Here is a 26,535-nt window from a genome sequence, read left to right on the forward strand (position 1 = left end):
AAGACATTTTAAAAAAACTTGTACAATTTAAAAACATCTCACATACTTGCATTCACACACTCAAATATATAAATATACAGTAATACCAAGTTGCAGCATAACACAGGAAAAAAAAAGAGGAAATAAAATGTATAACTAGACAGATCCATGTCTAAAAGCTGGCTATGGGGCACTTACATGGTCTTAGACAAGGCACAATCTTTCTAAACCCTAATGGCCCAAAATATAAAAGGGGGGATACAAAAATACTGCCCTGCAGACATAACATATGTAAATTGCCAAGCATGCAGCAAGCACTAAATAAAAGGCAGTCACTATTGTTTTCAATGTAACGGCATGGATTGACCCAGCCGACCCTGGAACATCTACATACAGGTGTGTTCAGCTTGTGTGCATCTGGGAAGAAGGGTGAACCCGCGCGGGCTCCATGCACAGCTTGCTAGGCCTTGAGCTGCCTCCCAGCTGCTGTGTGCTCAGGGAACGCAAACTGATCTCAGTTTCACCTTGGAATAACATGATTTTACAGGTGGTTCGCTCCTCCCCACCCCATCAAGTTTAATTTGATATCTAATATTTATAAATCACTTTACAGTATACAAAGCACTTTGATGCACCCTCTCAGCTGATCATTCATCATATCTGGATGATGCCAGAATCATTTTTTAAACCAAAAATAAATAGTTAAAAACAACAATAAAAACAATTAAAAAAAAAAAAAACGAACACTTCTACCCTACTGTTCCCATTCAAAAAGGTGGATAAATACCACTGGTGTGGTGTACTCCTATAAGCCTAGCGATTTGGGAGACTAAGGCAGAAGGATTAAAAGTTCGAGGCCAACCTCAGCAACTTAGCAAGATCCTGTCTCAAATTTTACAAAGTTTAAAAAAAGGGCTGAGAATGTAGCTCCATGGTAAATTGCTTCTGGGTTCAATCCCCAGAACCAAAAAAAATAAAGAACAAAGGTGAATAATTGAACCCAGCAATCTTGACTTTGAAGAGGTCAGCTAACGGCTATGAAGAAATTAATGAAATGATTACAGTGTTCCCAAGTGTAAAGTCAGGCTGCACCCACCATAGCCAGATTTCTCCTTGGGGATGTCTGTTTCCTCCCTCAAATCACTGGGGTCTCTTTAGTAAATGATCTCTAGTGGCCTGAAGGAGCTGGCACATCTCCAGAAGGGAGCAATTCAGTCCCTTCTGATCAAGGGAGTCACCAAGCCACCTGGGAATGCACCAATGTGCATTCCTTTTCCACATCTGCACGTGTCCATATGCACATACACACATGCATACTGCACTGGCCCATGTAGCAGAGCAGATAGGGTCACTGGATGGCACCACACCACACTGTCAGAAGAGCCACATTGAGTTAGCCCCGCCCCCTCAACTTTTTACCCCTGTCTAAACAGGGTCTCTCATAATCCTTAAAGGCTCATAGTTCCAGTCAACATGATTCTCTATATACCCACCCCCCAATCAATGATGCTATCCAAAGAAAGGGACCAAGAAAGATCCATACACAAAGAAATTGTGGTGAGAAACAGATACATATTCACCTGTGTGTACTGGTAACTGGGGAAGGAGGAATGCTGATTTTTTTTTTTTAATGTATGAGCATTTAAGGTCTGAAATGCTGATACTCCTATTGATATTCTTAGAGGTTTCCATTTGCATCTGCTTGATAACCAGAACATACCATATAATCACTCAACCCACTCAACCACTGTTTAATGAGCACCTACAATTTGCTAGAGCCCTATGCACAGCTTGCTCTTCTGAAAACATACTCCCTTGAAGGTACATGGACTCAACTTCAAATTCTGGTAATTCGGGGGGGGGGGAAAGTATAAAATTCTTTTTAGGGGCTTAAAAAAATGCTTGGAAATCACTAAACGAAATTCACTTAACCACAAGTTCAGACAGTGTGCTTTGCTTTGTCTTGTTTTTTTTTTTTTTTTAAACACAGTAAAGCTACCCTATTCCCTTTTAAGCTTTTAGATGGCTTGAAATGCCAGCAGCACTCATGAATTAATACTGCAGTATGCACACATGCTGTGCACTCATGGACCATATTAACATGTTCAGGGGACGGGGCAGGATGTGAAACTGTGTTTTTAGAGAAACCTTTCCTCACTCACACAAGATCCTGCTGAAAGATGATAAAGTATGGAGAGGCAATTGATGGTGCAGGGACAAATCTGGTAGGTGCCCAAGGCACTCCCTGATGGTGACCTACACTCCCCTTCCACAGAGAGTGAGGCTTTTTAAAAGGTTGCTGTGTTTGCACACTGGATCCCACTTTCTCCAGAAACTCTCCTCCTTTCCTTCTCTCTCTCTCTCCTCCCCCACCCCCTTACCTTTGCCAAGTCTGTAGGCTTGCCAGGGTTCTTATTGAGCCCCTTTTTAAATGCTAGAATAAAATGTGCTTATTACACTACTTAATAGAGGCCCGAAGGGTAATTTTGATGACTCAGCGCAGATGGTAAATTAGTGGTAAGACAATGGAAATCCAGCATCCCCTCTCAGGATCTGTGGCTCTCACCAACACACCACACTTCCTCTTCTCACAGTTGCAGCCCTACCATATTTGCCACCGCGGATTTTTCATCTAGATGTGCGTCTTGGTGGTTAGCCAATTATTCCTTAGGAATGGCGCTCACTCCATCACTGTGAGCTGATACCCTTACACTCAGCATAAGGTGTCTAATTCAGCATCAAGTGAGGTAGACTTCTAGCACCTTAATAGCTAAGCAATTCTGGTGCATTGCTTTTATACACACACACATACACACACACACATTTCTTATATATATATATATATATATATTTATATGCACATTTGCATACTTATATGCATGTTTACATATATATTCATATACGATATATATTATATATATAATACATGTTGTGTATATATTATATATTATCATATAGATGATAGATAATATGATAGTAGAGGTAGGTGGTTTGTGGAAACAGAGACAGCATCTGTTAAATTGAGTTTTATATTTCCCAGTTCTCACGTACCACAAATAAAACCTACAAAAATGATAATTTTTCAAACATTGAATCCTCTATTTCTGTGTAATGAGGCATGGAGAGAGGAGGAAAAGAATTTTTGTGCTTTTTTGCCTTTGGTGAAAATTCTCCAAGGAGTAATTTCATCTTTAAATGAAAAGTTTTCTATCAGGTGATTGTACAAGCTCCAGGAATCACTGAAGCCTGGGTTCAGACATGGAGGGATGCGCACAGGCCGGTGGGCACACACGCACTGAACGTACACCTGTCCATCATGCGCAGGAGTCAGAAGGCAAAAAAAGTTGGGAAAAAAATGAATTTAAATGCTTTAATTACATCACAATGGAATTTAAAGCTGCTTGGCTACTAGATATATATTTTTAAATCCACTAGCCCTTAAATATACTGTTACTGCCCTGAAAATACCCATGTTTCATTTCCCTCTCAATAGTTGGAGGTAGCTGCTGTGGCAGACAGAGAGGGCATAACCAAGGAGGCTCAGGCTCAATATTCAGGGTCACTTGTGCAGTGCTTCTTAAAACCCTCTTTCGCCACAGCCTGATATTGTTTAGTCTCAATTCTGACACTCTCAGGACTTTATTAATCCATGTAATTGAATTAATCCATCCAAGAAATTTAAAGTGAACTGATAAGACTAAGCAAAAGTTCATCAATGTAAAACAACACCCAAAATATTTCAAAAGCTTTCCTGATGGAATTCATTCAGCACTGACACATTCGGACCAATTTTCCTGCTTTGAGAATCAATGCTAACACCATCCCATGATCACTCCCCTGTGGTCTAAGAAAAGAACATAGATTTATGCATGGGTAGAGTAGCACAAATTACAAGAGAAAAGGAAAAAAAAATACAACTGAAGGGCAATTGACAAGAATTGATAATCAGTTTTACCAAAATCTCAAAACTGGAAAGTATTAAAGAGTAGATGGGTAAAGTGCACTGAATGTTCAAATTCCTCTAAGTAGTTTGTTGTGGAGAGCAAGCTCATGAAGAGAAGAGAAGATAAAGCCTGATTACACTAAGTATCTTAGTAAAAGCATTTACGTTTGAGTAATCTTTCCTTTTAGGAGCCAGCCATAGTGCTGGGTACCTACAATCCCAGATACTCAGGAGGCCAAGAAAGGAGGATCACTTGAGCCCAGGAGTTCCAGACCAGCTTTAGGCAACATAGTGAGACCCCCATCTCAGATTACATCCATCATCATCATCACCATTCATCATGTTTCCTCTTTTCTTTGCCATTTTTATTATGGATGGCATGCTATTAATAAAAATAAATTCCTATGCTTAATGATTTTAACAATGCTATGTGCTTTTCTCCTGAGATCATATCTGTGAACTGTACTTCACAGAGTTAAATGTTAAAAAAAAAAAAACTAATCCAACTGGCACCACTATATTTCCAAATATTTATAGCTAAATATTTCAAACCATACTCTTTATCTGCTGAGAGCTTTTCTGCTGAATTTTAGTTGTCTTCTATCATTTCTACTTAGTGGAGGGGGAAGAATCAATAAATTATATGGCAGGATACCTGGTATATATAAAAATCCCTTTTCTAAGATTGTTTGCTTCTCAATGTTTTATTTTAAATATGTAACTTAGTATCAGTGCTGGTTCTGCAAACAAATTAAGATAAAATAAACTCAAAAGTGTCTTATATAAAACAACTTTAAACCACAAACTTTCTAGGCAAGCATCCTCACTAAAAGAACATCCAGTTAAGCAGAAAACATTGTATCCTTAGCATGAGTAGATAATAAGACTGTAAGCATCTAGACCTCTGCATGAAGCATGCACACTTAGAATTGTGGAAAATGCACTTAGCACAAGGTCCCTCACATATCTGTCCTTTGAATTTTACTTTTAGAGTGAATTTGCAGTAGTGCTATCTCAGAAAGATATCTGAGGATATAGTCTCCTTTTCTACTACAATGAATTCAGAATAACAGTAACCTCTCATAATAAGGATTATAAAGACATTTTTCTTGAAACTCTATAATTATAAAATGCTTTATTAAACAGCTCTATAAATGCTCTTCATACAGTACCTAATCCTTCCTCCTCAAATCCAATCCAAGCTGATGAAGGATGGTCAGAGCATAAGTAAGAAGACAGAATGTTACTTAGTAAAGTGCTCTTCAGGAGTAGGGGATACTCAATGTAGTGGATAACATTATCACCACTTTACAGATTATAAAACTGAGGCCAATCAAGGTAAAGTGACTTACCCTCTCACAGCAAAGCCTAGATTTAAACATGAGTGCCCTAACTCTATACTGTATTTCCCTGGGACACTGCCTGCCTGAAAGGGTGTGTAACTAACAGTTACAATCAGCACATTTGATTGTTCTTTCTCACGTGTTTCTGAAGTTTTCTATTTTCTACTTCTAAACTCTTAAACCAGAAAAATGCACAATTTTGATGTGAGAAGGAAAGAAATCTTAGCCAAGATGAAGTCTCGTTTTTGTTCTACTACCTTATGGCATTTTATTTTGAATTTTAAGAATCAAGGAAATTTTCATTTGCCATTGATTTCCACTAATAATAATTAGAAATAGAATGTTTTCCAATTTCCCTGTAGCTTTTTAGAAGCACTTCTGGATTTTTACAGTTTCAATCAAATTTTACTTTTTACCTCCGTCTGCTATTCCTCAAAGATTTCTGAATTTTTTCATTCTCTGACAGCATTACATTGGGAGGTGGGGAGAAATTATTCTCCTTCTTGCATGATTTATCTTGGATAAAATCATCAGAGAGGCCTTTCTCCAAGCATCCTGAAATTTAATTTGGGGTCCTGATGCTTGGAATAGCCAGGTTCTCTATATTCGAAGGTGCTTAACTGGGAGATCAACCAGAACAACCATGAATTCCAGAAGCAGGATGCTGAGTGACACTGCCCACTTTTTAAGAAATTCCAGTCAATCAAAATGCCATTCTTTAACCATACCAGGCTATTATTCTGGAGGCTACAAATACTGTTGGAGCAGTTATGGAGTATTTGGAATATTAGAACACTACAAGTACAGAGAAGCCCCATAATTGATTTGTCAATGTTTTATTCTCCTCTTTTTCAATTGGCATGTTCTTTACACGCCCTCAATAAATATTAAACACTCAAACAACTCACTATTAGGGTTGCAAGCAAACCTTTAGAATGTCGGAACAGTAGAGTGAAGAACAATGTACCTAATTGAAATGGCAGGGTAATTTGAAAAAATAAAATTGAGTTGCTGCAAATTCCAAATTCCAGAATAAAAATGTTTATGTTCACTCAAACACAGACTGCTCCTGGATTTGAATAATTATTAGAATAAAAAATACTTGCACACCAACAATATACTTGATATGAACAGAATAAGCATAGTCAATGACTCTATTATCTTGTGAAGAAAGCATGGGACACAATGAGTATAATAGTTTTCTGGGTAATTTTGAAACTGAACACAAAATCCAAGAAAAAAAAATGGTAAAATGATAGGCCAAGACACAAAACCATAACCAGTATTAGAAACTTCATGAACTTAGCAGGTAGCGTGGCCGAGCGGTCTAAGGCGCTAGATTAAGAAACTTCATGAACAACATTCCTCAAAAAATCCCAGTATATGATAGGGGACAGAGAATGCAAATTGAAAGAAAAGAAGGAGTTAAATGATCCTGCTACTCAATATCTTTCCTATTCTTAACCATATGAATTTTATCAATTCAAAATCTAAAATTCCTGATCCTCTTTGTTAGAAGCTACAACCAGGAAACTATGACCATTAAAATGGCCACAAGCATTTGCATCTGGAACTATGAAGAATAAACATACAATGGTTCTATGAGAGATGATAGCTGTAAATGGAGGGTAATTTTTATTATCTGTACCACTGTTGGCAGAGAGATGCCATTCCCATCTCACAAAGAAAAATTCCATATGGTTGGTAGAGTTGTGGCATCATTTCCATAAATAATGCACATGATAGAATGTAAATAAATAATACATTTATCTGAACTGTCCAAGAGTGAAGGGCAGGGGGGCTACTCTTATTGAATGAGCAATTCCAAATAAAAGTAGTGTTCAATGCCTTGTTAGCATAAAACGCTTACCCTAAAATATTCATCAGTAAGGGTTTAAAAACAATTCCAGATCTCGTGGCAACTTTCTAGTAAATGTTCCAACTGGAGCCCAAATGCCCAATTTAATTTCACTGCTGAACTTTCTGTTCAGCTTATAGCAGTGTAGCTAATAGCATCTCACCTATTTGCTATTTTGGATTTTCTAAGTTGTTGGTTTTTATGATCAATGAAGTAACTAGATTTGAAGTGTCACATATGAATTTTTGCCCCATGAAACACACAGTCTATTCTTTTTATTTTCTTCAGAGAGAACTTGAATATTACAGTCAGTAGAAAGGAAGGCTACAAGTTTTAAAAATCCCAAAGAGTTCACCTGCCCCAGTTAGTGTGCTCAAACTTTACACTGTAAAAGTTGTTGGTCTACCTCTCAGAAGGGTCTCCCTTTTGAAGCCCTGTAGACAAACACTCCATTTCATGTAAATAGTGTAAGTATGCTTTAGAATCTCAGACATTGTACACCATTGAGTTTGAAATTAAGTTTTCAAATCACTAAGGCAAGACTCTCTGGATAACATAAAACACTACAGGTCACAGTTAATTATAGCTTGTCTATCAAATTAAGTTAATGTTGGAGAACACATCCAAATAGTTATGGGGACATTAAGAAAAGTTTTATTGTCAAAGACATCTTATTCTTTTAGTTTCTAATATTTTTGAAAGAAGAAAAGTAAGCCTTTTACAAGCTGAGATGACACAAGAAAATTCTGGGTTTACATTCATTGTCCTTGTGACTGCTATGTCACTATCATTAAAAACTTCATTTTCCAGAGTTACCTAATAGTCATAAACACACCTCCATCGAAAGAGTTTTTATGGGACACAACATGAATGCAAATTCATCATAAAATGCTAATCATGGAGATCTGGGACCAAATATGGATGATCAATTAAAAATACAGTCACTGAAAACAAACATGTAGGTCTTAAGACTAAGAACACAAAGGGGCTGATAGGAATCTTTATACCAAGTTTTCACAGCCCGAGGGAAGGCAAAGGAGAACAGTTTTCAATGTTTCACCTAATTGTAAGCATAGTTTGGGAATATTTGATGACTTTGGTCTCTATTCACTTCTGTTCTAAAGTAACAATTCATTTCAGGAAAATAAACCTGCATCTGAGTAGCAACCCACAGAGAGCTCTGGAAGGGAAATGAAAGTGAGCAAACTCATTCACGTTCAAATCCCAGGCATAGGAGGTTTACGCAACAGTGTGGAAAAAGTGATCAGAAAAAGAACTATAGTTCTGCCTTTCTATATAATAATCAACAACCCACATGCTCACCAGTAATGAATAATAAACATGTCACCATGTTGTAAAGCATAAGGAAAAAATCTACAGAAAAAGGAATTCATGAACAATGAATTCTAAGTGAGTTTATGTGGTCAGGTACTGATGCTAAAATGTTGTCATATGTTCCTATTATAATAATTTTAATATCATTGGGAATGTTTTTGACTTACTATCTTCTAAATGAGTCAAAATCACATTTAAATTCATTATAAAACAACACTTTGTAGAATGCCACAAGGCAAAAAAAGGAGTTCAACTATAAAATTTTGCTTTTATTATTCAACCAATAGAAAGTTCTGGTCACTTTTGAAAGTTTTACTTAGTAAACCTATTAATTGTAACTGCATGTCCTTCTGGTGGAGGAATCTTTCATATAAGTTTTTAAAGAACCATTACATTGCATACTTGAGATTCTAAGCTCATAAATATAAATCCTATTAATTGCACATGAAATCATGAAGTGTCAAGGGAAGAACCAATTGTAGAAATGTATTTTTGAGAATTATAAGTAATGTAAAATTTATTTTCACACTTATTTATCCTCCATTAGTTTAGCCATATGCAGTGATATGCATATGTCCATGAATATGTATGTCAGAGTGAAGCCACAGCAAGATCATTTCATAGCTTAAGAAGAGGTAATGACTTAGCTCTGGTTATAATTTGTATTTGACCACATCTACTCCTGACACCAATAAACAACAGGTGTATAATTCAATAAACGTAGAAATAAGCTTTTCTCACCAGAGCATAAACTCTTTAGGGTATGTCAATTTTAGTAGTGATTCTGATCCAAGAAGTCAAGAAATACAAAATAACTGCAAAAGATTTGCACTCTCATATTTTCCTTTAACAAGGACATATTTTCTAGATTAAGAAATGCTACTTGGCAAAAGAATATTCAGAGAGAGTCTAGGAAAGTGTTGCCAATTGCTTTAATTTTGTGCACTTGAATGCATCAAATTGATTGAAATTGGACTCTGTGACAAATATTTAAATGAATACATTCTTACTTATTTAACATAGTATCCCTTCTACCATTTATTAAAATGTCAAATTTGTAAGTGTGAGAAATCCAGTAATTGCCTAATATAGGTGTATTTCCTAGAGAGGCTGTTTAAAACTCCATAAAGCTTTCCCAAATTCCATAATCCTGAAATCATGGCATTTTAAATTAAGGATAAGGTGAAGATGTTCTTTTATTTTTTTTACACTACATAGACATAGCCAAATGCTTGAATGTCTCCAAAATGATTATTAAACATACAAGATCTATTCACAACTGTTAAAGCCATTGAAGTATCCAAACTTTTACAGGATCCCCAAAGTCAAATTTTTGAATTATTATCAAAAGGTAAATTGAGAAACTGCACCCTTTGTGTTTTAGATTTTTCTTTTTAAAACAGTGCTAGGAATTGAACCCAGGGCCTCACACATACTAGGCAAGTACTCCACCACTGAGCTGAACACCCAGCCCCTAGACCTTAACTTTTAAAACAGGTATTATATCTTGATGTTTCCTGCTGAGTCAGAACAGCAAATGCCACGTGATTTACAGCAGTGTTCTTCTACTTGGGACTTAGAAAACCTTTAACTCTAACCTTTGCACAACTTTCAGAGAGTATCACGTGCATTCTAGTTTTGTATATTTATAAAATAATACTTTCCCATAATTTTGACCTAATTTTTAAATATTCACTTTTTGTAGTCAGGAAAAAATGGCAAACATTTCCACTTCAATTACAACATAAATTCAAGTTCTACTTCGATACAAATATGACAGATATCATAATCCAAAAAAGGCCATGTAAAATGCTACAGTTGCAAACATTTAAGACTGTGTAACAAAAATGACTGAGAACCATATCAGTTTACTATCCTTCCACAATCTCCCTGACAGTGGAGTCAAATAATGTTGAATTATAGACCTTCTTACAGGAAGTCTTATTTTATGTTCATTTTTTGAACATTTCCCTGCTAGGCCCTATAGGAATTTGGCTGAATGCCGACTTTTCTTTAAAAGTGTCTGTCTACATACTTGTGCAGTGTTTGATGATTGAATGATCATTTATTAAAACGTTTAGGGTTGGGGATGAAGCTCAGTGGCAGAGCATTTGCCTACCATGAGTTAGGCCCTGGGTTCAATCCCCAGCATTGCAAACAAAACAAAACAAAACAAACACTTCAGGATTTCACATTTGTTTGACATATTGATGTTTCATAAGAAAATATTGTTGTTGCAATGGAAAACATAACATTACCAATATGAAAATATGTCATTTGAATTCATGTTGACAATATTTTCATTCACAGCAAGTGTCTTAATCTAATTTGTTAGGTATCTTCACAATTTCTCCAACTTCACCTGAGAGGGGAGGCAAGCTAGCTTTGTAACAATGCTAAAACTTTAGCTTATCTTCTTGGCCTTAATAAATATGTTTCTACTATGGAACCACAAATAGTCTTTGTTCTCTAGGAGTATGGAGTTCCAGCGCATAATTTTCCTTCAGTCACCAGCAACAGCTGTGTTTTAAATCTTTCAGACTATGACAAACATTTTAAAATTTAAACACATGAGTGTTTGAAAACATAATGATTTAAAATTTGTTTATTTTCAAAGTTAGGCAATTATAGCATGATATATCAGTTGCTTTTTTGAAAGCAGAATCCACATTTTAATCCTTTTTTCTGACCTCTTCCTCTGCTATTTATGTTTTTCTATATTTTCTAATACAAGTCCTTAAGTTAGATCCAATGGTTATAACACTACCTGATGTACTTCTGAATGGTGAGCAATGGAGTCATTCCTGCGAGAGAAGAATTGCTATTTGAGTGACCTATTGCCACAGAGCTAGTTAAATCACTGAACAATAGTTACTGTTATGGGCTTTACTTTTTACAAAGTAGTATTAGTATCATTGCTTTCCATTAACCATGGAACTTGCACAGGGGACTTCCACTGAGAGAGAGGAAGGAGAGAAGAAGAGGGAGAGGATGGGAAATATATATATATATATATATATATATATATATATATATATAGAGAGAGAGAGAGAGAGAGAGAGAGAGAGAGAGAGAGAGGGGGGGGGAGGGAGAAGCACAAGAAAGAAGGAAAGAAAGAAAGAAAGAAAGAAGAAATGACAAAAAGTAAATAGTTTTTGTAGTATTAGCATTTAGACCTGGCAAGGCTTCACAGTGTAATTGATCTCAACTATCCACACAGACCCTATACTTTTTTCCTTATTGTTTTTCTAGAATGTTTTTTAAATGCCTCTATTAAGAATCAATATATCCCTACTCTGAAATTGACACATAAATACACATTAAAAGCCAAACAGAAAGTAACGATAAAAAACACACCTGGTAAACAACTAACTTTTAATTCAAAGGATACCAAGCAATAAAGGGTCTAGAATGAACATCCCAATTAGCCAGTGTAGTGACAAGCAGTCAACACCTTATTATTTAATCATTAAAGAGAATCTTGCCATAATTTTCCTTTGACATATTTCAGAAAAGGAATTAAGAAGACACCACACGACCCACAACAGCAATCAAAAGTAAAGTTAGATGATACTAAGACCCTATCACTTGCAAGGCTTGTGTACTGAGAGGTTTTAGGATTAAGTCATTAAGCCAGACCCTATGAAGCATTTACAATTTAAATAAGATCTATCCCAAAGTAAGTATTTAGAAACAAACTATCTGACAAAGAAACCATTTGCTGGCCTCCTGCTGTTTGGGTCCAGTTTTTAATTTTTTTTATTGGATGAAAATGAATTGCAGACATTTCTAACATTAGTAAATATCCGCTGGTCCCATCTATTATTTTTTTTTCTTAAAGCAGCATATTCAATCCACGAAGGTCATTAGATTATTCCTCTCCTTACTACCCTTCCCTTACCATGAAATCCCCCTAGGATGACTCTCCATACTAGAGAGCCAGGGGACGTTTTCAATCAACTCCTACTTCAATTTTAGGAATTATAACCCAAAGTATGCTTTAGAAACAACATTCCGAACTTCAGAAATAAAACAATCGCCACCAAAGTTCCCAGGCCCTCATGGGAACCAAAGCGACTTGGCCAGGTCGGCCCTAGATCCCCCAGGCCTGGAGCTCTCCAGCCAGGCTGCACAATACTAGCGGCTGCCCCCACCCCACCCCAGAAAGCCTGCCTACACTTGGCATTTAACCTGTCTGGCTAGCCTAGCCTTCTGGTTTCATCTCCATGAACCACATTATGTCTCCCCAGACGTCAAAGACAAAACTGGATTAACATGCAACAGGGCTCCCAGAGCAGGCCCAGCCCTGGACAAGGAGCTGTTAAATGCAGATTCAGAGGAGGACCCCCAGGAGAGCTACTGTTGAATAAAAACTGTAATCCAAAGGGACCATTTATCTGCTTTCCGTTCCTTATGGGGAGAACCAAGGCAGCTGCTGATACCGAACACAGGTCCAGCTAATCTCGGCCCAGAGGAGGCGTGGCCACCCCAGAGGAGACCTTGCCCCCCACCACCCGGATAGTTGGCTTCTCCACTCTCTTCCTACCTGTTCTTGGAGTTGAAAAAAAAAAATGCTTAGATTCAAGGATTGACGAGCAACAGACAACCCTGGGAAGGAAAGCGAGGGCTTCTTCCAAGTCTAACATCTGGGGTGCCAGGCTCTTCTTCGCCTAACCCTTTTGATGTCCTCAATTCCAGGATCCTCCACCAGTCATGCGCCCCGCTCTTCTCCTTCCCTTCCCTGACCCCAACCTCACCAAACCCTCGCCTCTCCAGGGCAAGGTGATCTCCCTCTGGGTCCGCTCCGGGGTGCCAGCCCGGCCCTCCACCCACACCGAAACTGTCAAGTCCCAGACTCTGCTAGCTGCCCCAGACCCTGGCTTTGGGGGAGTTTTAGTGCCGAGCCCGGAGCGCGGCGGTCGGGAGAGGGCGCCCAGGAGGCCCGCGGCTGCAGAAGGTGGCTCAGGCGGTGGGACCTCCGGGCGGCTTCCAAGACTTGGGGAGGGGGAGACAGCGGGGTGGGGGTGGGGGAAACTGGATTACAACTTCTACTGGGGTCTTAATCTGATAAAAAAAAAAAAAAAAGAAAGAAAGAAAAAGAAAAAGACCCAAAGACCCAAACCAACAACACTACATCGCCAAGTGGATTTCCTCCGATTTAGCCCTCCGGGAAACCGGCTGGTATCAAAGTCCTGGATCCCAGATCCCGGAGCGGTTGGCAGCCTTCGCGCCCTCCGAAGGGGAAAAGAAAAAAATAAAATAAAATAAACCATGCCGAGAGCAGGCCCTGGAGACAGAGGGATTAATGAGTTAAGGACGCCCAGTGCTCGCACCACACCCGAAGCGTCCAGTGCGGGAGCGCACCCCTCTGCCAGGCTCAAACTGGCTGAGCCACATTCGCAGACAGGTGAAGAGGCCATCTTTTGGGATCTGGGCCCTAGAGTACCTTACTAGGTGTTCAACTCCCCTGGGGACGGGAACCAGGCTCCAGTCCGGAGAACTGGCGCCCAAAGGCTGCCCGGATGCTTGGACCTTCACTCCCCAGCTCGGAGAGGGAAGCCCACCCGCATCTGAGGCACAGTACCTCTAGCGCCCTGCACTCTGCGCTTGCCCTCTCCAAACCCAATCCAGACACACTGGATCCCGGCTTCTAGGAACCGGACAATAGACAGAAAGATTTGCTGCTTTCCACCCAACTGAGATCTGGGGTGAGCCCCCAGGGGTTACACTAGAGAGCCCACGCGCACAGGCCAACAGCGCCACGAGCCCAGCCAAAGCTGCGAAGCCCACTCTTAAACCACAGGGACTGGATGTACAAATCTCATTTTATCGATACGAGAGGAGAACAAAACACAAATTTTCACCCAATGCAATTATGCACCAATCTTTGCGTATCTCAAATTAACTGGGTAAGGAAAGTTTAGGAAAGGAGTAGAGGGACAACTCAAAGATGTTATATCAATTTTGTATCTCTCCCCGCAAAACCCCATAACTTTCGTTCTTAGACTTTAATAAAATAATGATTCGTTGAGAAAATGGGGTATAAATCTTCATTTTGGAGGCAATTAAAGTGTTGATTTCATTCATGCCCCTAAGCAATTCTTGTAATTTGCTCAAATAGCTTTATGTACCCAGCACTCCGGAGCTTTTAGAATCCCATTTTCTAGTTAGGCTTGTTGGATTACAATTTTTATTCAACACAGCTACCCGAGGGTTCCTCAGCAGAATCTGCATTTAACAGCTCCAGGGCAGAGGGTTGAGCTAAGGGTGAGGCCCAGGAACCCCCAGGGTCAAGGCTGAGGTGCCTGCAGTTTTCCCACCTCAGCAGGGCCATGCCAGGATCGTTCTGTGCACCCGTCTACACTGCTCAAAGTTTCTAACTTGCCCAGTAATAAGGAGGATCCAGTGTGTTGGTGTTTTAAAGCTCTGCTCTGCCGTACCCCTCATGGGCAAAAGGAAGAATTCAGTCTAGGACGTGGGGCTTCCCAGAGAAAGTCAAGCTGGACATTTATTACTAAGAAGAAGATTTTGAGAGAAGAAAACCTTAAGATGATACCAAGAAAAAGACAGCGGCTGGCCAACAGTGATTACTGCAGAACTTGCAAAGGAAAACTGTTGGAGTAGCTGGCCTTTGGCTTAACAAAGACAAGCAGATATCTTCCCCTCCCAAAAGGGATTCACATGGCAAATCCCAAAGAGAAACAACTCTGGGCCTTCATTGATATGGGGGTGGGGAGTGGGGTGCAGAGAAGGCTGCAATCCAAATCTCTAGACTCCTTACAACAATTCTCAGCAGAGCGGTCCTGGGCCCTGTTTCATCTCATTCACTCCTCACATTTTCACTTTCATTGAATTTTTGCAACTCATTTGACCCAATCCAGAGACACGGTGGCAGAAGAGAGAGAAACTGGGAGCAAACAGTAGTGTCAGGGTGACGGAGGGAGAGAAATACCGCCTCCCCCCAGCAACTCCAAATGAAAGTAGTCCCCACTTAGCAATACCCAGCCAGAAAGGCCCGGAGGGAGGACGCCAGAGGAGGGGGTACAGCAAGCAGAGAATCTTAGTACAGAGCAAAGACAGAGCAAGAGCCCCCACCCTCCACACCAAGGGAGCCACCAGGGTGTCCCTGACGCTGACACTTCCAAAAGCTGCCAATCCAGAGGGCCCAGAGCACGTACCAGCTGGAGGATGAGTGGAAAGGAGGAGGAGAAAAGTCCATATTTATCTGTTTTTCTAACCTCGGCCTGGTCTTATTTTTTTCTATTAAGTACAATAAAATGGGCGAGCTTGCAGCGAACACCGCACAAAGCAATGTTCAGTGAGGTCTAGAAGCGTTCGGCCGAGGAAAACTGACAAGACAGGCTAATGAACCGTACAGACAGGGAGAAAATAGCCAGCATTTGCTAGATTTCAAACCCTGGCCGTCTCTCTTAGACCACCTATCTTGGATTTATTCCTAATAAAATAAGAAATAAGCAGACCCTACACTTTTCTTTTCTTCAAGATAGAAGGGGGAAAATGCTCATGAACAAAGCCCTACAATCAGAGGCGGTCACTGGCAGTTAACACTCCCATTATTATAGAGGGTAAATAAAATAAAGACAAAAATTAAAAGCGACAAGAAACAGGTCAAGTTTGCAGCCAAAGCTTTTACAAGCTCATCTCTCCAGGTCGAATCCCAGAGCCAGCCTTAATGAAGCAATAATAGCCACATTATTCAAAAATTTTCATTTCGATGGAAATGTATCTAAAAGGGACTTAATCATATGCAAATAATAAAAGGAGGTGGTAGTGACCCAGCAAGCAATATGCATACAGATTTTTTTTCCACGGATGTTGAAATTGAAAAGCGCATACCTGGTCGGTTAGATTTGCTGATCTTGTTATATCTTCACTGTCTGATTTTGATCCTCCTTCTCTATCGTCTATCACCAAATCGATAGGCATTTTCCCTTTCAAACAGCTAATATACCGGTGGCAGAAATTGTCACATAATTCGTGTACCTACATTATGACAGAAATAAAAAAATGGAAATATAATCAGGAGTGCATAAATGACATTGACAAGTGCAATCCACCCCCCTTGTGAGATCCAAACTTCCAAATAGGGGAAACACAGGGCAATTGTCCTCCAGAGACCCCCAGACGCATCCAGAATTAGGAATAACTTTCTTTTCTTGCAAAATAGAGATATCCCAGAAAATTGACAGTGACAAGATGATTCACAGGCTACAACATATTCAATACCCGTGTTAAATTCATCTGCTCCTGGGGCTGTGGCCATTAGAGAGGTGACCTGCGTGGGTGACATTTAAGGTAAACTATTTAATTTCACCCAGTTACTTTTCCATAAATTCTTTCCCAAAGTGTCTAAGGAAAAAATGTGAGTGTGTGTGTGTGTGTGTGTGTGTATGTGTTTTCAAAGGATCTGTGCTATACTGACATAGGATATATGCCTGACAACTAAAGTCCCTATAATATTTATAATTATTAGAGTAACCATCCATAAGGAGCATCTCTTAGGGTATTTCCTTTTAAAAGAGGGGGAAATCAAGCTGCCGATACTCATGATATTTTTTAAAAAACACAGTCATAAAAATGTATCAAATTGATTAAAAAAAGAAAGAAAGAAAGAAAGAAAGAAAGGAAAGAATGACTCAAAATAGTTAGGTGTAAGTGAAGCGGACCCTTACAGGCCCCAGGCACAACTGACAAGCAAAAATTCACAAGAAACCCCAGCGTGCTTGCAATTTAATGTTAGTTTGAATTACAATGCATTAAGTTTTTATTGCTGAGATTTATAGAACAGCTAGCAAAATCATGTTATCCCACACCCTTTCTTGAGTGCGAAGGTGGGGTGTATGCATGATTCGCAGATTCAAGAAATTGACACAACTATCAACCCTGCTTTGTCTCTGCAAAAGGTTTAATGTGCCTCCCCCACCACCTCCTCCAGACTCCTTGCCCACACCTCCTCCTCCCCCTCCGCCTCTTCTGTGCCTGACCTGCTGCTGCTCTCAAACTGTCTTCCAGAAACTCAGTAAAACTAAACAAAACTTTTCCCTCCTCAGAGGTAGCAAAGAAGAGGAGGAGGAAGAAGAGGAAAGACCACAGAGATATTAACGAGGAGCAAACTCAGAACAGCATTCTATCCATCAATTGGGATGCAAAGAATAGCAACTATTTAACAAAAAGCCAGCTAGGTATTAAGAATGAACACAAGGCTAAGGCATTTGTGATCCCGGTTTTAGTGGTCGAAATTGTAATTAAACTGCGAAGAGAAATGGACACTGAGATTGGCCTTGACACTAATTACCAGAAAGAAAGACATTTATGCAAATGTCTCAGAAAGCCTGAACTTCGGCCATTTTCAACCCTGCCATTGGTGTATTTGGGGGTGAGAGGGAAGTAAAGGGGAAAGAGGCTAGAGATGATTACCTTCTCTAATTCCAACAGATGAAACCTTAATACTTGTATGGCTTGAATCATCTGCAAAGATACAAAAAGAATGAGCACCTCATTCCTGGTTTGCAGAAAATTGGCTGTCACAGCTCTAGCATCTCCACCCCCACCACCCCCCAGTAAACAGAGTTATTTTGATTTATGGCAATAACACTAAAACTTAATAGCAACGACTGGGTACCATCTAGAGGTTTATATTTCTTAAGGAGAAAAAAAGAGCTAAAACAACAACAAAGCGTCTAAATGGGGATCATAAACACTCTCTTCCCCTTGCAGCTCTCTCCCCTTTCTGTCCCACCGGCCCCACCCCAACTCCAAAGGGCTCCTGCCCTGGGCTAGATGTTTCCTTGGAAGGAGTGAATGAAAAATATTCCAAATTGCCCCCCCCTCCCCAAATCGTAGCTTTTCACATTGCAAACTTTCTGCTGCCTTCTGTACACCTCTTGGGCAAACTGGTGGTTTGGTGGGCTTTTGCTCCGGTCGCTGCCCTCGTGACAAGACTTTGAGGGCTGGGAAGTCCGCAAAGTTTAAGCACACACGCTGACAGGCCCGGAGATAAATCCCCGCGCTGATTAGAGTTGCACAGCCGTGCTGTCATAAAAAACAAAAGCTCGCGTTTCCCTGAGCCGGCTCGCCCAGGCCCTCTCGAGATGAATTTATTTCCCCGGGACCTTGTCCCCAACCACTTATTCGTGGATGGAAAACGTCTGCAGCCTACTTGCAGCTAAGGGAAAGACCAGTCTAGAAACCTCAGGACTCTCAAAGCAAAGCTGAAGGGCTGGGCTGCGATGGGGGTGGTGAGGGGAGGAAAGGGTCATCTCTTACCAAGTTATCCAGTTCTGGATTAGAGGAAAATAGAGGTTTTTCTGCGCGAATCTAGATGCAAGTGAGAAGGAGAGGAGAGAAGGAGGGGTTGGGGTGGGGGGGGGGGAGAAAGAAAAAAAAATTGAAATCTGGTCACCTTCCTAGTTTCTTGCCTCATTACCCTGTCGGGGGCAGGATGTAACCTCCGAGAGGGACTCGGTAACTCTAGTTCGTCCCGCGCACAGAAACACTTCAACGTGAATCAAATAAGCCGAAAACAAGCCCAGAGCTCAGTCTTATTTCTACTCAACTACACTGCTTGGGGACGCTGCTCAGCTCGCCAAGCCCAAAGCCCCTACATCGCGTGATGTTCCTGATTTTATTTCACAGAGTGAGTTTTCTGCGTTAGTTTATGGATGGTGAATAGGTGTGAAGATGGGTAATTTCAAGTTACCCGCAAACACACACTCGTATAGGAGGAAAATCACAGAGGATGCAATCGCATGGCTTAGGGTCGACTATTTGCTGGCTACTTTTGAAAATGTACTGGCTGTATGTGTTCAGGGGTAATATGTTCCTTTTGGTTTCTTTTACTTTTTTTTTTTTTTTTAACATTTATTTTGCTGACCTGTTTGGCGAACACGGCTATATCTTCATTGAATGACTCTGACGAGCAGACGTCCCCGCCCGCCACCCCCGGCTCGCGGGGGGTACAAGTAGCTAATTCACATTTCTCAAAAATCAGTGCTAAGAGAGGGAAGAGGGGGTGTCTGCAAGAAAATACAACAGTCACAAACAACACAATGGTTAGTCCCTAATCAGTGAAAAAGGAGCCCAAGAAAAACTGCCAGAGGAGCTCGAGGCAGAGACCCCCTCCCTGATTTTGTCATCTACTTTTTCCCCTTTTCCTCCCCACCACCCCCCGCCCAGGTGACTGCTCACCTCCCCTTCCTCCTAGGGCTCTGAAGTCGAAGGCCCTGAGCCATGGACCGTATCTGAGGATCGGTTCAGCATATCTGGCCGGAGAAATTGGCAACATTTGCTACGAATAAAACCCAAGCGGTTCCAGCAGCCATTTTGAATTAAGTTTCCCACCCCGACAAACCCTCGTCCCTCCGCAGCACGTCCAGGACCTGGTGGAGGTGAAAGGCGCTGGGCGCGGGGGAGGGGTGGGAAAGCTCCTTCATGTAGGTTCCTCCAAGGCGGCCGCGCGCGAAGCCCAAGGCTCGGGGGATGTCGGTAGCAGGCGCTCAGCTAACTTGGGGCAAGGACCTCTGTGGCTGCGGGACCGACTGTCACGGGGCTGCACCTAACTGATCCCTACCCCACGGCCCTTGGAGAGCCGGAGGCCCCTCCTCGTCTCTCTGAACACTCCCCTCCCTTCGCGATACCCCCCACCGCCCCCCAAAGAAAGTTCCATCAAATGATCCTGCGGTAAAGCCTTTCATTTTGTCTCTGCGGAGTGGCAAAGCAGCTAGTATTGTGAAGGGCCTAGAGGTCCCTTGTCTTAGCCCATAAAAAAAGAGAGAAAAAAAATGCTTCTTCTAATGCCCAAGGAGGTGTCTCAAGTCTTTTATTAGGTCTCACAGCCCAGCTGGGAATTTAACAGTTTGGGGTCCTTTTCAAAGCTTCCCCAAATGTTCTATCGAAGAGCCCAAACCATTTGCACTTAACGCAAAGAAGAGAATGCTGGGATTTAAACAAACCCATCGCACAAGGGACCAGAAAATAAAACAGAAAGATTTTTTTCCCCCAGCGGGGAGGGTCAGCGTTGCATGATTTTTTAAAAAAAAATATATAAATTAATTAAAATAAAAGTTGCTTAAAGTAAAAAAGGGGTCCCCAAATTCATCAGCACACAGTAGGCACAAGTGACTTTCAAAAGGATTTTTTACTAGTGCAGGGTTTATCAGATGGCCGAAGACCCTGTGTAAGCCGCGGCCAGTAAGCCTTCAGCGAAGAGCACCCCGCATTTACTTCTTGCTCAATTCTGCAGGTTTCACCTTTAAACACAAAGTACTAAAACGTCTAGAAGTTTCTTATGTCTGAAACAATTCAGAGCGAGACCCTCTCCTTGACTTCAGTGGTCAAACCTCCTAAATGCAAAACATGCTCCCCTTTGCCTGACCTGCAACTGTCCTCCCTTGACTTTATTGTGCGCTGGCAGAGCCAGCATACGGTTGCTGAGTAAACTTAGCATGTCAGAACAATCGGTGGCTTAAAAGATTTTCCCTTAAACTAAAAGTTTCATTCCAACACAAAGGCGCCTACATTTAGAAACCCCTAACGCTCTCCAAGCGAAGTCGAGCGAGGGAGGACTCCGACTAGCTGAGCTTGAGTCTGAGAGGGGATGAAGAACCTTTAGGCAACTTCTCCGGCAGTGGGGCCCCTTTGCAGCCATCACGGCGTTGGAGCCGGACGCTGAGCCTGCACGGAGCACCCGTGGAGATACCGGGCGTCGATGACCGCAGGCCGCCTCCCCAAATTTTTCATGAAATGCGAATGAATAGTCACCAGCTCTATACCTCCAATCCAGAAAGCTCTAACCTTCCAGTTACCAAGGGCACAGGGAAAGAGTGGAAGCATCGCGTCTCAACTACTTAACTGCTTGCCCATTGTACCTACCCATAAATGGCATCTTTATCTCTCTTTAAAGCGTCATTGACAGAGGAGCCCATGCTGGGGGCCATGGCGTTGGTATGAGCTGTGTGCGGGTACTGATGAGAGTGCAGAGGAGGCCCGTGGTTCAGATGGTGGACCGGCTGCATGGACCTGGCTGCATGCGGGTCCCCATACATCGTGGAAGGGATGCCTACTCCATCCATGCCCCCGTAATGGGGTAGATCGTCGTACTGCATGACAAACAGGAGAGAAAGAAGGTTCAGAAGGCCAAGCAGGGGCACGGCAGGCAAGGCTCCTAGCGAGCTTAGATAAAGTCAGTCCAGCTGGATCCTTCAACCCGGAATTCGGTGGCCTTGCATCTTTAAAGTTGAGATTTCTGTTTTAAAAATAATTTTTAAAGTAAAAATTCTAGGATTCTCTGTAAGACTTCTTTGAGATGAAGGTTCTTGCCCTAACTTGTGTCCCTATCAACTAGTTTAGAAATTCAGAATCCTTTGGCAAGGAAGGAAGGAAGAAAGAAGGAAAGACAGAGAGGCATTCTCCCGGAGGGTGGAAGGTAAAGCGTGCTTGTCTCTGGAGGAGGAAATTGAAAATCACAATAATAAAACGTGCCAGGACAGTGCAGCAAACCCGCCTAGTTTCACAGCCCCTTCACATCAGGGGGATTTTTTTTTTTTTTAAGTTATGATGGGAACAGCTACGCCAAGCACGTGAATACAGACAGGCTTCTCATTTTATTTCCCTGCCAGCGTGGGGTTGGGCAGTCCTGCAAGACACTGCATTTCCTTCGCTTTCCAAGACAAACTCTGCTAAATTATACAAAACGATCTGATCCCCTTACATGTGAAACTCAAGTTAGGGTAGTTTTTCCTGTACCTTACAACTGAATTTAGATTTGGGCAATTTCCCTTCAAAGTTAAAGGAAATCTATAGTTGAAATAGTTAATATTCTTAAAAAAAAAGAAAAAAGAAACTCTTACAAACTTTCTCCTTGGACTAAAAGTCAACTTGGCAAATGTTATTCATTAGGTTTAAAGCAAATTCAAAAGCAAATGCACATACAATGCCATCTTATTCTTCTAGGAAAACTACTTTCATATTAATTGGCATTTTTTATGTGTATGTGCTAAATTTAGCTGTTTAGGTTTTCCTAACTGCTTCATTTTAGGCAAGTTCTTTTCCAAAGATTTGGAGGTGCTGAGAGTGAAATGATTTTCAAAGAAAAGAGGAATTGCCACTTTCATCTCCTTAAAGCCAGAGGTGTGAAAAGAGTTTGGAAGAACGCTGACATTTGCCTGAACCAAAGGAGTAAAGAAAAATGTGTCAGCCTAGTAACTTTCTTTTGCAAACAGGGCTTTGAGGGCCAGGACACAAATTATGCAAGGAAGGCTTTTTGTAGACCCCCTTTCTTTTAAGAAACTACATCAGTTGGGTTGTCATTGTCTCACTTTACTCTCACTGCATTTCCATTCAAATAGGAATATTGGGGAAATTAGTATTGCATTTTAAAAATAAGTAGCTGTGTGCTTAGTATCCAATTAGAACAGGGCTTATCTAAGAAAAACTTGCAAAGTATTCCTTTCATAAAAGTCCATGCAAATTAAAATTAGTTTTAACAGATGAATGTTTTTCCAACCAAACCCCCCACTACACTATGACTGTTATTTGCTTTTAAAAGTGAAATACTTTTAATGATATTAAAGATGAGCATAATCAATAACATATCAGAAGTTTCCAACTGCTTATTTTAGTTTAAAAATAACTTTAAACTTTTGATCCCTGAATATTCAAATTGCAGACTTGTGTATCTGTTTGTTTTTTAAAAACAGATGATTGCTCAAGAGCTTGTATTTTTATTTATATAGCTGTTGGGTAAAAATCTACAGAAAACTTGATTACTTGAATTAACAGTTACAAGCAACATACATAAGTCTACTAGTGCATTGAATAAACCCTCTCGCTTTAGGCCACGGCTTTAGGAGCCTCATTTAAAAAGAAAGAAAAAGGAAACTTTTTAGCAGTGTCTTTCAGCCACGTTTCAATTTAATCTTACATTTTAGTTCCACAATTGTTTTTAAATACGTACCCTTTGCGCCATCGGCCTCTCTGGCTCCCTTCCTACTTCAACTTCTAATATATCCTCTTTAAGGCCAGTGTGAAAAGAAACAAATATGCAAACTCCCCGGGGAAAAAAAAAAAGAAAGAAAAAAGAAACAAGCACGACGAAAAATTCCTTAACGTCTCCAGCAATGTGAACTACTGGTCCCAGATCTTCGGTCTACCGGACCTGAAGCAAAGCACCCGAGTCACTGAACATAAAAGCGCTCCGTTTCCAAGACAGCAGCGGGGGCAAAAGAAAAAAAGAAAAAAAAAGAAGAAGAAGAAAGAAGAAAGAAAGAAAGAAAAAAGAAAGAAAAAAAAAGGAGCAGATCTTCTCTCCCCCCAAAAAATCAGTTAAAAAAAAAAAAAAAAAAAAGAGCGCCCCTCAGACCCAACTACCAAATCTCATGGCTTTCTGCCACTCCAGCTGTCAATCACAGGCGAGGTTGTCAACGTGGTGAATGAATGATCATCCGCTCTGTCTTCTTCTGGTCAGAACACCTCAAATGTTAATATTCAAATGCACAAAGCCCTAGCGCTTGCTTCCCTTGAATCAGTCCTAATTCCTAATCAGTTTCTCTCTTCTCTCGCTCTCTCTTTCTCTTTCTCTCTCTCTCTCCCTCTTTGCAACTGCTGCACTGGAGGGAGATTAGAGAAGGAGGGTTAAAAAAAATGTCTGTCTGAGTTTGTCTTAAAGGAGCCACGATCGATGCTGCCCGCTTGCAGTCCCCGTGCGTGTGTAAAGTGTGTGTTGCACAGGCGGAGAGGTGGATTCCGACCAGAATGCTAGAACCCGGAAGTAGTGGTGGCCATAACAGGTCGCGTCTTACACAATGCATTGGGCTGCAGCAAGTAGGCTCCTCGGCAGGGGTGGGTGCGAGAAGCGAGCTCTGGCCGCACTGGAGAGGCAGAAAGGCGCTCCATTAAATCGCACGCCCAGGCACAAACACCACACATCCAGGGCAAACGCACACTAAGGCAGGCAGCAGCTCCCGGCCACCGGCCTTATTTTTCGTATTTTTTTCCTCTTCCTCCCCCTCCAGACTCTCTCCCCAAAGCGGACGCACTTGAAATAAATTGGGAATAAAAGCGGGGCAGGCAGCAGCGGGAGTTATTTTGCACAGGGTTCCGCGCATAGACTTCAAGACTTTCCTCGAAATTATTGGGGTCTGCCAGTATTTTTCGGGGGAGAGCGATGAAGCGCAAAGTACTGAATCCTCAAAACTAGCACCCCCCGAGGAGAAAAATCAAACCCGGAGCAAAGAGAAGAAGAGAGAAGCCTAAGAGGGACTGGGAAAGGCTCTGCTAAGGAGTCCTGAGAACGTGGGGTGGAGGTAGCTTGGGCTTTCTGCAGACCCAGCTTAGAGTTTTTCCGCTGTCAAAGGTGGACGCCCGGCCGAAGGAAAGGAAATGCTTGCATTTTGTCACTTTGGGTCTGGACGCCCCCACCTCCTCACTCTGGCAGCCCCCAGCCCAGCCCCGTCGTCCTGCGCAAAGTGAGAGAGGAAGGGAGGGAACAATGAGCTGAGTGCTGGGAATGTGCCCCCAGCGCCTGTTTACAAACACCAAGCTATTTATGATCGCCGGAAAGCGAAACCTGACGCGGGCTCAGAGCAGCCCAGACCTTGCGGGAGGAGCCGAAGCCCGGGAGCCTCCAGGAGAAAGGCTCTTTCTCCGACCCGCTCCGGGCGAGGTGGCTGTGCGCCCTGGGCGCGGCGCGACGGGGCCGAAGCGCTCGGCTAGAGCTGCGGCAGCAGCCGCCTTTGTCTTCGAGGCGCCGAGGAGCTCCAGTCTTGGCCTCTCTCGGGCCTGGAGGGGCTCCGCGCCCCCACCTCTTTCCCTGGCGACGCCCGACGCGTTTCTCCTCATTTCTCCATCCCCGCACTCAGCTTTTCTGTCCCCAACCCAGCTCAGCGAAAACTCCTAGTGCTAGTGAAAAAGAAATCCACCTCTGGAGCTGAGATTTCAGACAAAAGCTGCCCGTACCCACAAACTCGAAGTCTTCAACCAATCACTGGTTTTAACTTTCTCCCTTTAAAAACCTATTCTGTTGGGTTTAAAATTTGTTCCTTCTTTGAATACTCCCACTCTGAACTTGCCCTTTAGTGTTATACTTAATGTTATTTTCGTCTTTATTTTTTCTGCCGGCCAGCTCTGATCAGCCTAGATGGTTCAGCCACAGCGGCTCTACTAGCAGCTGGAAACCTCACATCCCAGACAGGGCTCGCAGCTCGCTCGGCTCGGAGAGGATTTTTTTCCCCTCCCTCCAGCTGAAACCTCGCAGAAAACTCCCCCTGCGGTCGACTGGAAAATGAGCTCACCCAAATCTCGGTAGGCAGCCGTGGAGGAGGGCTCCGCCAATCAGAAAGCGCCCCCGCCCAGGCGGCCGCGCATTGGCTGTGGGGAAAATCAATTATCAAATAATCGATCAGCAGGGAGCTTCGATCTGCCGGGAATGCAAACTGCCAGTCCCGATTCCCGCCCTGAAGGTGGCCAAAAGGCTGACTCCCTCAAAGCAGCCGGCCCTGGCTCCCAACGCCCCCACCCCCATCCCACCCAGCCAGCTGCGGACCAAACCCTCACCCCAGGGAAGAGGGGTAGTGGAAAGAGTTTTGAGAAAGATTAAGGAGTCTCTTCAGGCAGAGATTGTTTGGAAAAGGTTAGAAGTTCCGAAATGTATTGAAGTCAACTCTTAGGCGCAAAGTAAAAGAGACTGGTGCATCTGTCGATGAGATAGAACTCAAGTTTCTGTTAAGTGGGCTTCTGAGAAACTGAGGACACAGCTCTATTCCAGAACACAGAGCTGGAATCTGATTCCACCAAGTGCACTGTAACCTCCCTTGGCGACTTCTATGGCTTCTTTTAGCATTCCACACAATGACGGGTTGCTTTACCCCAATAGTGGAGCGTGTCCATAGAGCGGAGCAGAGACCTCCCAATCTCCTGTACGCCACCCCTGACCCCAACACCGAACTTATTCTATGTAAGCCTGAAGGACTGACACAAGTTCACCCCAAGTCTACAGATTCGCTTTGCCTTGAAAGAGATCCAACTGTTGGGGGAAAAAAAATTCCCCGGATCTCTTAACA

At 42.1% G+C, this 26,535-nt stretch overlaps 1 protein-coding gene across 6 annotated transcripts in view; it reads right to left on the reverse strand.

Moving 5' to 3' along the window:
• Positions 1-24,246, reverse strand: part of Meis1 (Meis homeobox 1) — a 136,086-nt gene extending 111,840 nt beyond the window's left edge. For 2 of the 6 annotated variants that reach the window (XM_046422723.2, XM_046422760.2), the window contains exons 1-6: positions 23,433-24,243; positions 21,350-21,576; positions 19,353-19,494; positions 18,746-18,796; positions 17,897-17,947; positions 16,316-16,462 (exon numbers count right to left, since the gene is read on the reverse strand). In XM_046422723.2, coding sequence (XP_046278679.1) covers positions 16,316-16,462; positions 17,897-17,947; positions 18,746-18,796; positions 19,353-19,494; positions 21,350-21,576; positions 23,433-23,444 — 630 coding nt within the window. In that variant the 5' untranslated portion in view covers positions 23,445-24,243. Of the gene's footprint in view, positions 1-16,315; positions 16,463-17,896; positions 17,948-18,745; positions 18,797-19,352; positions 19,495-19,666; positions 19,767-21,349; positions 21,577-23,432 lie in introns of those variants that run through there. The other 4 variants (XM_046422714.2, XM_046422740.2, XM_046422733.2 and 1 more) reach the window with 4 other exon arrangements.
• Between the last annotated feature and the right edge of the window lie 2,289 nt (positions 24,247-26,535).

This window comes from Marmota monax, unplaced genomic scaffold (assembly GCF_021218885.2).
Source record: "Marmota monax isolate L192 unplaced genomic scaffold, Marmota_monax_Labrador192_F-V1.1 WCK01_AAM20220418_F8-fsc00015, whole genome shotgun sequence".
Classification (NCBI taxonomy): Eukaryota; Metazoa; Chordata; class Mammalia; order Rodentia; family Sciuridae; genus Marmota; species Marmota monax.